This window comes from Chrysemys picta, chromosome 3, assembly GCF_011386835.1.
Source record: "Chrysemys picta bellii isolate R12L10 chromosome 3, ASM1138683v2, whole genome shotgun sequence".
Classification (NCBI taxonomy): Eukaryota; Metazoa; Chordata; order Testudines; family Emydidae; genus Chrysemys; species Chrysemys picta.
In genome coordinates, this window is record NC_088793.1 from 70,861,122 (window position 1) to 70,876,422 (window position 15,301).

General features: G+C 43.9%; 1 protein-coding gene and 1 long non-coding RNA gene across 3 annotated transcripts in view; both read left to right on the forward strand.

Annotated features, from left to right (window-relative positions):
- ANKRD6 (ankyrin repeat domain 6) overlaps positions 1 to 15,301 on the forward strand; it is a 173,235-nt gene that overhangs the window by 113,935 nt on the left and 43,999 nt on the right. For both annotated transcript variants that reach the window (XM_005299720.5, XM_005299724.4), the window contains one exon: positions 2,127 to 2,398. In XM_005299720.5, coding sequence (XP_005299777.2) covers positions 2,279 to 2,398 — 120 coding nt within the window. In that variant the 5' untranslated portion in view covers positions 2,127 to 2,278. The remainder of the gene's footprint in view (positions 1 to 2,126; positions 2,399 to 15,301) is intronic.
- Positions 10,601 to 12,914, forward strand: LOC135982628 (uncharacterized). The gene is made up of 2 exons (XR_010600082.1): positions 10,601 to 10,758; positions 11,041 to 12,914. It is a non-coding gene; the product is annotated as an uncharacterized LOC135982628 (long non-coding RNA).

Sequence of the window (15,301 nt, forward strand, 5' to 3'; positions counted from 1 at the left end):
TAGGTGCCTGACAGAAAGTTAGCCATATGCTTAGAGACTGGTGGTTTCTATTTCAGTAGCTTGCATTATTACTACTCTATCTTTGCTCCTGATGAATAGCATGTGGTTCTTTGTAAGAGACATGCTTTTCAGTTAATTGGATCATCATCATCCTCCCTCGTAACCTAAAAACAAAATGATTTGAAATCCACACTACACTTAGTATTGGCTCTAAATAGCCCTATGGATTTTGTGAGTTTTGAATTTGAATTAGGGGTCCTGAATATACTTCATTTTTGGCTGTCTAACTGCTGTGCCAGTTAGGGTTACCATATTTTAAAATAACAAAAAGAGGACACTCCAAGGGGCCCCGCCCCCACCCCAACTCCGCCCCTTTCCCAAAGTCCCCTCCCCAACTCCACCCCTCCCCTGAACACTCTGCCCCCCTTTTCCTCCCCCTCCCTTGCTTCCCGCGAATCCAATGTTCGCGGGAAGCCTGAAACAGGCAGGCAGCAGGTAAGCTGAAGCTGGGGCTGGGGCATGGGGGGGCACGAGGAGGCGCGGCCCAGTCCGGCCATCCGGCCCCGGCGGCTCCGGCCCGGCTTGGCTCGGGCCCTGGGGCGCCGGCCCCGGCAGCTCCACCTCGGATCGGGCCCCAGGGCACGGGCACTGGCCCCGGCCGAGCGGCTCCGGCAGCTCCGGCCAGGCTTGGGGTGCCAGCCCCGGTTCCGGCCGAGTACGCACGCCCTGGCTCTGGCAGTTCCAGCTCGGCTCGGGGCACGGGCACCGGGCGGCTCTGGTCCGGCTCGGCTCGGGCCCCGGGGCACCGGCCCTGGTTCCAGCTGAGCGCGCTGGCCCTGTCCAAGCGGCTCCGGCCCGCCCCGGCGGCTCCAGCTCAGCTCGGGCCCCGGGGCACGGGCACTGGCCCCGGCCGAGCGGCTCCGGCAGCTCCGGCCCGGCTTGGGGTGCCAGCCCCGGTTCCGGCCGAGCGCGCACGCCCTGGCCCTGGCAGCTCCAGCTCGGCTCGGGGCACGGGCACCAGGCGGCTCTGGTCCGGCTCGGCTTGGGCCCCGGGGCACCGGCCCTGGTTCCAGCTGAGCGTGCTGGCCCTGTCCAAGCGGCTCCGGCCCGCCCCGGCGGCTCCAACTCAGCTCGGGCCCCAGGGCACGGGCACCAGCCCCAGCCGAGCGGCTCCGGCCCCGGGGCACCGGCCGAGCGGCTCTGGCCCCGGCGACTCCAGCTCACATCGGGCCCTGGGGCACCGGCCCTAGTACTGGCCCCGGGCTAGCGGCGCCGGCCGGCGGCCAAGCACCGCCGGCCCCAGTGGCTCCGGCGCTGGTGGCTCCAGTCTGGATCCAAGCCCCACGACCCTCCCTTTTTTCCCAGACATGTCCGGCTTTTTGGAATTTCCCCCCAGACGGGGATTTGAGGACCAAAAAGCCGGACATGTCCGGGAAAATCCGGATGTATGGTAACCCTATGCCAGTGCTCTTTGTCTGCCTTAGGATCTGCACAGTGCTGTACTCTATGTTAGCAATGGCTGCAAGTGTGGACAGATAAATGAATGCAAGGAATTCTGTGCAAAAGCAAATTTACAATATGTGTAACACCAGATGAATTTGGAGATGGAAAAAATTTTCAGGGGCAAATTTATTTAAATACACTTTGTGGTTAAATTATGAGAAACAAAGTGAGCATGTCAATAAAGGAGGCAGTAGAGAGAGTACTTTTGTGAATGAGTGGGAATGCTGGGGAAGATCTGACTCACAAATAATCTCCCTGGAGTACTTTACAAAAGGATGCATTCTCTACAGTGCATTGTCTCTGGATTATTTCTAGCATCACCGTGGTCTGAAGCTGGCACCTATACGAGACCATAATTCTATCTGTATCCTTGATGCCAATGTGATTGAAGTGGAAACAAGAGAGAAGGTGGGAGGATACAATAAAAGTGTGTTGTAGCCAAATCCTGTATGTTGCATGTAGAAATGCAATAGTTACACGTGTAGGATGCGCGATCGTTTTTTCCATAGCCCTCCTCTGATCTGAAGAAAATTCAAGAACATTTCAAAGGTTCAGTGATGAGTGGCTGCAGTGTTTCAGTTTGCAAAATGTTGCTGATGGCAGTTTTGTTTTCTAATCACTAGGTCCAGAAGATGGCATAGTAATAAATTAACCTTCCAGCGAGCTGGGGTCCTTTTTCGCCTCTGCATGCAATGTTTGGACTGATCTGAAGCTTTCGTTTTGGACTGAAGGGACTTGTCCACTGCTTGCCCTGGAAACCTTTCTCTCCTAATTCATGAGCCAGCAGGATGCGGTCGCTGTGCTTTCAGAACGCCTTCTCATAGCTGCGTACAAAGGCCAAGTGGATAATGTGGTGCAGCTTATCAACAAGGGTGCCAAGGTAGCAGTTACCAAGGTAACAAGAGAAAAACTCTTTACAAATTCCCTGGGAACTAGTGTAAATCCTAAACCATTGTCTGTGATAATGTTCTTGTTACTTTACAAATTTAAACATATTTGGGAGGGCGGGGATTAAAAGTGTTTTGATTTTTCTTTAAATCTGCATTTATTAGCCAGCATTAACATGAAATAATACATTTATTTTCCTTCTCTGCTTCCAAGAAGGGGAAAATACAGAGCATCACTGCATATGTGCTGTGCTGTATGCCTGTGCAATGACATTTTTAAAATGTGCTTTGACTTTTGAGGAATGAACATGCTTTTGAAATTCATCACCATAGAGAAAAAATTGGTGGGGAAGGGAGATCTTGAGGCTTTGCAAAAAGCTCAGGGTATCTTTAAGAAGGGAAGGAATAAAAGCTACCTGTTCTTGTAAGATAAAGGTACGTGAGCTGTAATCATGTACTGTTTCTTAAGAGAAAGGTCCTTTGATATAATGGGCTAAATTCTGGCTGCACTTAATGTGCAATTCCAAGGCTGAGGATTATAAACTTCATTTTCTATTCCAGGGTTGGAAAGTCAGGATTTGGTCCATTGTATCAAAGGACTTATAACAACATTTATAATAAGATTTTAAAAAGAGTGCAATTGAAATGAACCTACTGCAAGCTCTAACTATGTTATAAATAATAATTGCAAATAATGCAAGTGACCTATGAAAAATTGCTCAGTCTGAGAGCTAAAGATGGAAGAGTTTGAATCTGAACACAAATAAGCCTGAAATGATTTTTCTCAATATTCTGTTAATCAAATCTGAATGTGAGAGGAATACTAATGAAAATGATGTTTTCTCCCTCACTCCCTTTTTTAATTTTATTTAATTTTTTTTTAACCACAAAAACTTGGAGTGCTCCCATCCTCCTCTGAAGTTTCCTAGTGGTCACCATATAAATCACAAGCCAAAATTCTCTGTGAAAAAGTGTCATTAACATTTAAAAGAAAAACATTTCTAGGAGCTGAAGAGAAGACTAAAACTAACCCTTCAAAGGTTTTTACCTCACACCTAGTGATGTGTGAGGGAATGTTTTATCTGAATAGGTCAGTGGCTGCCTGTGAAGGAGCTGACTGCATCTCCCACCCCAGCAACTAATTTTGTATATAGTTGATTGTCACTGGAACCTGCTTTGCTTGCTAATGAGGCTTGCAGCCAGCTTCCTACTGCCTAGTCACAAGGCTAGTTAGGATGTTGCAGGACTGAGTGCAAGGCAGGGAGCCATGAGAGAGGAAGAGAGCGGGAATCGGTGGGTGAGAGAGGGAATGTGATAGAGTGAGAGATGAAAAGGCTGGTCTGTGGTCTGCGACAGAATTTTAAAACTAAAAAAATTAGTTGGGGAGATGGAAGTGGGTAAGGTTAGACCTTCAATATCTGTCAGATCTGGGACAGTCTTATTATTTGGCAAAATGCTGCCCTGGGGCATATTTAGTTTTAATTACATTCATGTATCAATTGAGAACACAAAATTTGACTGTGAATATTAGCCTCCACAACACAGCTCTAAGGGCTGTCAGTAGGTTTTAAACAGAAAATGTGAATACGTTAAATAAGGTGCAAAAATAGATTAAAATTAATCTATCAATGACACCTGCTTTCTGAAAAGCTCCCTTTGCCATGTTTGGATCATAGTTATTTATTTTTAAAGCCAGAGTGCCCTGTTGGAAAATCAATTTTACAGGGTTTTTCCTGTTTATTTACCATAACAGATGGCCCCCTTTGATATGGTGACACTGAATGCATAGGCCATAGTCATAGTGAATGTGAAAAGCTGTAGTAAAATTCTTACTTTGACTGTTGTCCAAGCATCTCTACTTGCCATGATCTGTCTAAAGAAAGATATTTGAATGATGGTGGGATTTTTAATAAGAGGACTCAACTTTGGATCTGTAAGGGGCTCTGACAGTAAGGAAAGGATTAAAGGAACAGCAGGCACACTACACATTCTCATCCCCACTATAATTTTGAATGCTGGTTCCACATAGTGTCAACTGCAAAATCCAGTGCTCTGCATTATGGTTTCCAGCATAACCATGGAGCTGATTTAACTACTCCATTAAATTAGTTAATGTAAACTATGGTTCTAATGTGAGATCAGTGGATAATGACTTGTTACAAATATAGTTTAACTTTGAATTATTGACAATTTCCGTGTGTGACAATGACTGCAACAGAAGTGCAAATTATGACCTGACCCTGAATATAGGATTGATTTATTACTGAATATTCGTAATGTTGCTAAAATCTGTTAGATGTCTCAGTCCACCAAAGAAATTCAGTTTGTTTTGGAGTACAAGTTCAGGTGGATTCTAGAGCTATGTAAAACTCAGCAAATTTCATTTGCAGGGGATCATATACATTTTAGATCCATGTGGCTTCATATCCTCCCCATTTGATTCGTTTTCCACATTTGAATGGGCCTAGAATCTCAAAGCAAAACTCAGTCAACCATAAAGTGTTGATTTTGCAACAAAACCAAGGTGCAAATTCCTAAATCAGCCCAGGTTCACAGGAAAGATCTGTGAACTTAGTATGAGTTTGGAGTTCATAACAAATTATGAAGCATGGTGAGTTTCACATGGCATGAGTTACAATGTTAACTTTAGTTGGTGCTTAGTGTTTATCCCAAGTGGCACATCACTCCATAACTATTACTGATTTACATTTTTCAAACTTGCGTAATAATAATCATAAAATTTAATAGCCGATTGCTCTAGTAAGACTGAAACACGGATTCTCTCTCTCTCTTCTTCCTCCCTAACACAAAAGTCTTTACAAAATTAACCATAAATAAAGATCTGTTTATTCACATCTGTATTTTATGCCTGATCTATAGGCTACACTCTTTTATTTACATTCATCAATTTTTGCTGTCAGAGTTGACATTACATTCTATAAGATTTACCCTTAAAGGAAATCACAATCCGGGGCCCTGATCTTGTCATCTTACCCAGGAAAAATTCCTGTTGAAGTCAACAAGAGTTTTCTTGGAATAAGAAGTGCAGAAGCAGACCCTGAGTTTGGAGGAAAAGGAAAAGTTCTGTAGCACTTTAGGACACGAAACAGATTGCAAATGTGTGCTGGCAAGTGTAGCTGACTTCACAAAACACTGTGCAGAACTATGCATGCCTGGAGTAGCTGGGCTCTAGAGCAAGCTCTTTGTCTAGAAATTCTTTATAGTTCTTTATCCTCACTTGATTTATTGGGCAGCAGTCAAGTAAAAGTGAGACTTGTTTACCTTTCAAAACCAAGTCATTTAAAATGCTGGCTAACTGGCATGCCAATCCAATTCTCTTATCCTAAAAATGAAAGGTCACATGATGTGTTCATTGCTGCTTCAGTAAACAAGAGTTTTACTGCAAAATGCTGTTTTCATTTAGAGCTCTATGTCTATATGTAAAGTGCTGTTTGCATTGGCTAGATGTTTGCATAGTATGAATAAAACTAAAGAAAGAAAATTCAATATCATTTTCATTAATGCTGAAATGCACACTTCAGTGTTTGTTCAAAGATTTATTTACTTTTTGTTTTAGTCAGATTAGTAATTGAGTGTGTTCAGCTGAGACTGTCAATTTCCATTGAAGTCCATAGGAGCTGCATGCATACAGCACCTCCACTGAAGTCAATAAGAGTTGAGGGCACTCGGACTCTTTTCAGGTTTTATATTTAAAATATAATAGGGACAGCCTGAGCCATATGTTCCTCCCCTTTTTCTACTTCCCTGGGCTTTGTTACCTGTTACTGTGGCTCTTCACTGAAGTACTGTAAATGGTGCTTTCGAAGTGCTGTGGTTTGGATATTTCTGCAGCTATGCAGTAGTAATTATTGTGCTGTGTTTTTTCAAAAATATTCAGTTAAAATAAACTGTAAAACCTTCCTGTGACAGGTTTGGGCCCTTTGGGATGTCACCTGATGTGCTGGGGTTTAACTGAGTCAGCCTATTCTGCCAGCCTGGGTACCCTTTACCTGGCCTTGTTGGGTTAGTCTCACAAGCCTCTTCCAGCCAAACACACAGGCAGGGCCACGCCTAGGTGCAGAGAGAGACAGAGATCTGCTCTGGAAAGATTCAGCCTTAGGGGCTCGCCCCAACACTCTGATGCCACTCCTTTTAAGGGGTACAAACCCAAAGGTTTTATGAAATTTTCCCCCTCCCTCAATGTGGAAGGAGATATGCACAACTTCTTGCCCCCCCATTAAAAATTACAAAAACTGGGTTTAATAATAAACAAAACAAATTTTTTTAACTACAAAAGTGAATATAAGAGAACAGACAGAACAAAGCATATTACTGCCCAAATAAAGCAAAATACGCAAGCTAGGCTCAATATACTTAAGAAACAGGTTAAAAAAATGTAATTTCTTATCTTAAATGTTATTTTAGGCAGGTTGCAAAATTTCTGTGGTTCAGAGTTCCAGTTATATTTCTTTTCAGACTGGACCCCTGTCTCAGACTGGACTCACCCCCTGCCTTCCCTTCAGTTGGCTTTAGCAGTCTTTCTTGGGCAGACAGGCCATGAAGAGGAGGAGCCCCCTTTGCCTTCTTCCCCCTCCCCGTTTATATAGGATTTACATAAGGTGGGAATCGTTTGTTTCCCAAACTTGCCCCCCCCCCGCCCTTTCCTTCCAGTGGAAAGTTACAAGACGTTCCAGGTAACGTTTGGTAGCAAGTGACAAGACCACCTGAACTAGTAGTGTCACAGCGTCCATGAGTCAGTGGCAGTATGGAGCATCGGCAGGAAGGCCCAAGTCTTTTCACAGTCTATTGTCCTCGCTGATGGGCTATGCGCCCTGTCTGGCTTTTCCATTGTTGTACCTGAAGTGTTAGCAGTGGGCATCACCCAAAGTAGCATAGTTGAAATACAGATACATAGTCAATATTCCTAACTTCAGATACAGAAATGATAAAGGAATACAAATTGGATAATCACATTCAGTAAGTCATAACCTTTCCAAGGATATCTCATGTGAGCTATCTTGCATAAAGTATATCTCAGTTATGTCATATTCAGATCATAAGCATATTTTCATAAAGATATGGAGTGAAACGTCACACTACCATTCTCATTTTACATTACAATTATTATTGTGCTGCTGTGGAAATGCACATAATACCAATGATGCTAATCCTGCAAAGCAGCAGTCACCACAAATGGTGAGCCGCTACCACAGAGCAAAAATCAGAGTACCTGCTGGAACAGGATAGAACTAGGAACCAATAGTTCAAACAGTCTCTAAGTTCATAAGGGAACAAAAATACCCCTCTTTTACAGGTACACATCAATAGCCCCATCCCTGGTCCCAGCCAACACTTACTTCTTGACAATTCTCTCCCCTTGAACCTCATAAGATTCTATTTGCCCCTTTTGGCCTGAGTGGTTAGCCAATATTCTGGATTGTGACGGGTTGTTTCTGTTAGGAGGAGAAATTGATGATGCAAGTCAGGTACTTCTGTAGTTCAATCCTGTGTATCTACAAAAATGTACACAGAGCCCTGTTTCCTTGAACACAATAGAAACAAACAGCAGCAGGCAGTTTCCTTGCTCAGAAATCCAAGTTGATTGCCGCTGTAGGACATGGTTTAGGTATATTTGTGTGGCAACATGGGAGAGCTTGCACTCCCACTGAGTGTGTCTCACCTGCTCTGGGAATAAATACAAGACTTCAGCCTCCAGGACCTTAAGTCTTTTCATGAGCTACTTTTTGAGTTTAAAAAAAATCAATCAATCTGAAAATATGGGCTATTTGATCCAACAGACTGGGTCATTTACAAATAATTTGACATGTATGCTGCCAAAATTGAAAAAAAAAAACTGCTTAGTTAAACTCTTAAATGATACTATACTCTGCCTTTTCTCCCCAGAGTTAGGGAGTAGTATTCACCTTCTTTTAAAATTTCCTGCCTTTTTGTCAGTTTGTGACACAACTTTCTTTCAGGGAAGTTACTAATGGATGAATGTTTTAAATTGAAGTTTTATTTCTTTTTAATTAGGCATGAGTGAATTCTGTAAGTATATTTAATTCCTGCTATGATTTAATTAGTGTTCTGTGTCCACATGTGATTGCTGCTGTTCTAGCTGCCGCATGGAGCAACAGCTAGAGTATCATTTTAAAAGACCTTTTTTGTTTGTAAGTATGTCCAGCTTCAGATGGACATTGTGTAGTGAAGGATGCTTGGCTGTGTAGGTCTCTAGAGACAGCCTGTCTTGTACAGTGCATGAGATGACCTTTCCTTATTGAACAGTGAGGATACAAATAAATATTGAACAGCTTTCCCCTCTGTGGGGCACCATGTGACCTGCTCACTGAATGAGACAGTGAACTGGCAGAAATAATAATATATGGTCTTGTAATTAAAGAATGTCGTACTGCATGTGTGAAGGATATGCAGTCAACCCTAACTTTGGCATTTTCTGTCTTGAGTGCTTTCCATAGCAACCTTAATCCTGTTCTAACATGTTTTTACTTTTATTAATAGTAATAATTACTATTTTGCATTTGTAACTGGTGTCATGGGTATCCTAGATGCTCCTCAGAAAGAGGAGAGACATACTGCTAACTCTGAGAGCTCACAGTTTACAAGCCTAATTCTGCAAATTCTAACTATTGAGTGTAGTTCCTACTACTGTGAGTCCATTGAAGTCATGGAATTATTCTTTTTGACACCAATGTGACTAATCACAGTAGTTGGGACTATGTAATAAGTGTTTGGAGGATGAGGCCCAAGGTTAGCTGAGACATGACATCAGGGAGGTTTACTTCTAAAGCTTTGAGGTGGCTTGTTTTCACTGGCTGTATTGCAAAAAAAGAGTAGTTGTTTGTCATGCTGTGACGCATGGCGAGAAAGGGTTAAACATCCTGCTAAATAAATAACCCTCAAAAGACATGTGGGGAGGTAACATTTGTGGTTTTGTGTATTTACATATGTATGAGTAGAATCGACAATGTAATCAACAGTCCCTATATACGCTGTAATTCTGATACTTCAGAGGTCAAAAGAACATCCTATCATTTAAATGAATTGTAAACACGGAATATCTCTGTATTCCTCTCTCTTTGAAATGTATAACAAACAGGGTGGATAAAAATCAATTTTTTGATTTAAATCGGATTTTTTTGATAAAATGCTTTGAGGAAAAAAACAATCTAAAGATAGTTTTAATTAAGATACATTATAGCTCAAAGATATCTCATCATGGAATAGGGATTATAAATTCTAATTCTATAGTATGAGACAAGATATTCATGTAATGTTTAAGAAAAGTTTTGTAAATGAGTTCCAATAGTTCACAGATTAGGGACCCAATCTTATGGGGTTCCAGAGGCTTTTGTATTTTTTATTTATTTAATTTATTCATTTATTTAGGTTAATCTTTCTATCTACCCAATGGGACTCAGTGCTCCGTCTAGAAGATACCATCAGAGATGCTTAGTTTTGCAGTTCTCAAACTGTGGATTTGGGTCTCCAGAGATAACATGCTTGTTAACAGCAAAAATGTTTTTAAATAAATAAATAAATAAAATATAGAGGTGAGAAATAACAGACCTCAACCCTATCGTCCCTCTGCAAATTTGTGTACAGTCAATCCCTTACCTCTTTCTAAAAGTGCAAAGTTTCAAAAAGTTCAATGAATAGAAGATTGTTGTGGGCGGAATAGATCTGGATGAGGAGAAGAAGTCTGGGGCCACTTAGGGATGTGGGGCAAAATCAGTACTTGGTCCTGCTAGTGAAGGCAGGGGCCTGGATTTGATGACCTTTGGGGGGAGGGATAGCTCAGTGGTTTGAGCATTGGCCTGCTAAACCCAGGGTTGTGAGTTCAATCCTTGAGGGGGCCGCTTAGGGATCTGGGGCAAAATCAGTACTTGGTCCTGCTAGTGAAGGCAGGGGGCTGGACTCGATGACCTTTCAAGGTCCCTTCCAGTTCTAGGAGATAAGATATCTCCCATTAAAAAAACATAAAAAAAAAAGTGAGAAAGGAGGGACAGGCAGTAGAAACAAAAGTGAAACTGTTTGAGCAGCATATTCCAGAAGTCTTGAGGTCTTTCTGAGTGTAGCCTTCATTGATTTGAGATCTACCATACCATTCTCTCACTAAAAGGGAAAACCATAATGGCAGCAGGCTGTAAAAGAAACCTGGTTTGGGAATATTTCAAAGAAGTTCCTCTACTTGTGGATAAGACAGGAATGTGTGCAAAATGCAAACAGTGCAACAAAGAAGTGCAAGGCCTGGTTTCCTGAATGAAACATCATGAGAAGTGTTCCTTCTCAGGAGGAAGTTGTATTGAAGATGATGAAAGGAACATGTCTGAACATGCAGGATCTTCAGGTTGGTAAACTTTTTTATTTCATACTTCTTCCTTAAGGACTGACTGTCTTCCTTCTGGACTATTCTTGAATTCTCATGCTTGAGAAAAAATATAGTTGTTACTCTATGGCACTATCATTTTAGATGCAGCTGTGATAAAAAATAAATAGATGAAATAGGCAGATCTTCCTTTTACAATTTCACCTTTAAAGTAGTACTGAGTGTCAGTGAATGCAATGAGGAATACTAAATGAGCAGTATGATAATAATAATTAAATAACTGCATTGACTTATTTTGTTTAGGAGAATCCATCCTCAACATACAAGATTCTGAAGACTATCCACCTTCAAGATCACCATCATTTTCTATAGTTTCAGAGTAATCTGCCAGTGATAGTGTTTCAGTCACATCATGTATGTCCCATAGCCACAGTATATCACTTGTAGCAAAAAGAAAAAAAAAATCTCCATCATCCAGAAACAACCATAGATAAATTTGTGATAAGAACCAGCAGATTACAAAAACAGGTAATTGATGAAAAAATCGCCCAGTTTGTTTATGCAACAAACTCTCCTTTCCATATGATTGAGAACCCACACTTCATTAACATGGTTCAGTCATTGAGACCAGGATACAGTCCACTCAACAGAGCAGATGTCACAGGCAAATTGCTGGATAAAGTGTATGAAAGAGAAATTGAGCAGTGTGCAAAAGGACTAGAGGGTGAAATTGTTAACCTGAGTCTTGATGGGTGGAGCAGTGTCCACAATGGTTCTGTTGTATGTGCTTGTGTGACAACAGAAGAAGGGAATGTCTTCCTTACAGAAACAATTGATACAACAGGAAAAACACACACAGCAGAATACTTACAAGAAGTAGCAGTAAAAGCTATAATAGACTGTGAACAAAAATTCAGATGTCTAGTATGCAGCTTGGTCAGACAATGCTGCAAATGGATCCAAGATGAGAAGAAATTTAGAAGAGATTCCCAAGTTAATAACATGGTTGCAGTGCTCATTTGATGCACCTCCTAGCCAAAGACTTCAGTGTTCCAGAAATAAAGGCTAATGTTGTTGAAATTGCAAAATACTTCTGTAACAACCACTTTGCAGCAGCTGCTCTGAAAAAAGTGGGAGGAACCAAGCTCACTCTCCCAACAGACATGCACTGGAACTCAATAGTGGACTGGTTTGAGCACTATATGAAGAACTGGCCTAATCTGATGAGAGTTTGTGAACAAAATCCTAAAAAAATAAATGGCACCGTCACAGCCAAAGTTTTCACCACTGAGCTAAAGAGAAATGTTGAAGACATGCGGAGTATCCTGAAGCCTATTTCTGTAGCCTTGAACAAAATGCAGGGAAATCGCTGTTTTATCGCTGATGCTGTTGAAATTTGGAAGGAACTGAGTGAGATCTTAAAAAGGGAAATATGCAATGACAGAGTTAAATTATAAGCATTTAAAAAATGAAGGGGACAAGCACTATCTCCAGCTCATTTTCTTGCAAATATTCTCAATAAGTGGTACCAGGGTCAAATCTTAACTGCTAAAGAAGAGGAGTTGGCTATGACATGGATATCCAGCAATCATCCCTCCATAATGCCAACTATAATAAACTTTAGAGCTAAGGGTGAACCATTCAAGAAATATATGTTTGCTGATGATGTTTTAAAGAAAGTCACACCAGTGAACTGGTGGAAGCCACTTAAACACTTTGATTCAGAGAGTGTTGAGGTGATAATCTCAGTTTTAACTGCAGTAGCTTCTTCTGCCGGTGTAGAAAGAATATTTTCTTCCTTTGGACTAATTCATTCCAAATTGAGAAATCGTTTGGCACTTGAAAAAGCAGGAAAGTTTCTTTTTCTTTTCCAGATTATGAACAAACAGGAAAATGAAGGTGAAGATGACTGAGTTAGCTGCAGAAACCAATAATTTAAGTTTCTCATGTTGACCTGTCTGAAAAATAAATAAACTTCATTTAACTATTTTACTTAAAACCAATTTAACACAAACCTGATTTTAAAAAACTTGAATGTTTAACTACATTCAAAAATTCATATGCTTGTTTTGTTAAAATATTGTATGTTTGCTATTGAAGAAAAAAATCCAGAATACATAACGTTGTTGTTTTAGTTAAATAAAATTTAAATGTCTGGTGTGACAAAATTCCTCCTCTATCTTGGTGGGTCCTGCGCTTATTGGCGGATTTTCTTGCTTCAGAGATTCACCATGTGGGTTGGGGAACAGCCCAGAGACCTTCCCCTCTGGAAGAACCCACAGTCCAAGTCAATTGGGAGGTTTGGGGGGAACCCGGGCCCGCCCTCTACTCCAGGTTCCAACCCAGGGCCCTGTGGACTGCAGCTGTCTATAGTGCCTCCTGTAACAGCTGCATGAAAGCTACAACTCCCTGGGCTACTTCCCCATGGCCTCCTCCAAACACCTTCCTTATTCTCACCACAGGACCTTCCTCCTGGTGTCTAATAACGCTTGTGCTCCTCAGTCCTCCAGTAGCACACCTAGGGTGACCAGATCACCCAAGACAAATATCGGGACGCGGGGGGAGGGGAGGGTGTGGCGGGGGGAGGGACCAAAAAAAAAAACAACCCTTCCTCCGCAAGCGCTGGAGGGAGGCCCGGGAGACTCAGGGGAAGCGCGGGGCCGGGGTGAGTAACAGTCCGGCCTGGTCCCTTGCAGGCAGGACTCAGTTGGGTGGTTGGGAGAGGAGGGGGGCGGCCCGCGGGGCCAGGCGGCGGCTGTTGTTGTCCCCCCGGGCAGCGGGACTCGGGAGCAGCCGCTGCTGCAGCTCCCACTGCCGCGGGGGCAGGAAGCGGCCATGGCGCTCCGCGGCTGTGGCGCCCCCGAACCCCCCGAGCCGGGGCCTGCTGCAGGGACCCAGCAGTGCGCACGCTGGGCCCAGCCCCTGGCCAGTCGCGTCTGGGCTGCTGCCCAGCTGGTGCTATCCCGCGGCGGCCCCAGAGTGGGGGCAGCAGGCCCCAGCCCCCCCGTCCCGCAGGGGAACGAACGGGGCTGGGCGGCCGATGCCTCCGCCCTGGGGCCGCCGCGGGATAGCACCAGCTGGGCAGCAGCCCAGACGCGACTGGCCAGGGGCTGGGCCCAGCGTGCGCACTGCTGGGTCCCTGCAGCAGGCCCCGGCTTGGGGGGTTCGGAGGCGCCGCAGCCGCGGAGCGCCATGGCCGCTTCCTCCCCCGCGGCAGTGGGAGCTGCAGCAGCGGCTGCTCCCGAGTCCCGCTGCCCGGGGGGACAACAACAGCCGCCGCCTGGCCCCGCGGGTCACCCCCCTCCTCTCCCAACCACCCAACTGAGTCCTGCCTGCTCGGGGCCAGGCCGGACTGTTACTCACCCCGGCCCCGTGCTTCCCCTGCGTCTCCCGGGCCTCCCTCCAGCGCTTGTGGAGGGAGGGGGAATGGTGAGCCCGGGGAAGAGGCGGGGATTCGGGGAGGGAGCCAATGGGGGGAGGAGGGGACGGAGTCGGGGCGGGGGGGGGGGGGGTGCGAGCACTTCCAGGCTCCGGGGCATTTCCTTGTTTGTCCAGTGTCCCGACCGCATGTTGGTCGGGATGCGGGACAAACAAGGAAATATCGGGACAGTCCCGATAAAATCGGGACGTCTGGTCACCCTAAGCACACCCTCTCACTCTCAGTTCCTTGCGCCTCTTGCTCCCAGCTCCTCACACTCGCACCACAAACTAAGTGAGCTCCTTTTAAAACCCAGGTGCCCTGATTAGCCTACCTTAATTGATTCTAGCAGCTTCTTCTTAATTGGCTCCAGGTGTCCTAATTAGCCTGCTTGCCTTAACTGGTTCTAGCAGGTTCCTGATTACTCTAGTGCAGCCCCTGCTCTGGTCACTCAGGGAACAGAAAACTACTCATCCAGTGACCAGTATATTTGTGCTCTACCAGACTCCTGTATCCCACTGGTCTGGGTCTGTCACACTGGTGATGTTCTCCCCCTAATACAGCATGGCAAGAAAATCCTCCAAATACACTGCTCTACAGCCAAAATGCTTCTGAAATAAATGGAGTCAAACTTTACTAATTCTGGGTCACTGAGAACGAAAATGATGCTTAAAATTGTTGATTGGCTTTAGTTTTCAAGATATGCTATTGGGTCAGTATATACTACCCTTGACTTGGGAATGGCGGAGGATAAGTGAGTTATAAAGGGAAGGGATCTCAATTTAAACCAGAAATGACTAAAATACATCTTTGACTTGATCTATGAATAAATCTATGACTGAGTTTGGACAGTACTTGCTTTTTAGGCAAAACAATGAATGATGCAATCTGAATCTGGTATTGCGTCATTCATGATATGAATTGCATCATGTTATTCCTAGAAGTCATGGATGATGCAATCATAACGAAGCTTACATCACTCTGCTGAACAAATTGCCCTATATCAGCTCTAGAAATCATACAGTGTCGTGTTCTCTTATTTGTCAGTGTTTGATTTTGCAAAGGGACACATTTCTGTTTAGCCAAAGTGAGCAGAGATGCCTCGTACTTGTGTGAACAATGCTGATAACTTCTGCTATGTTTGTG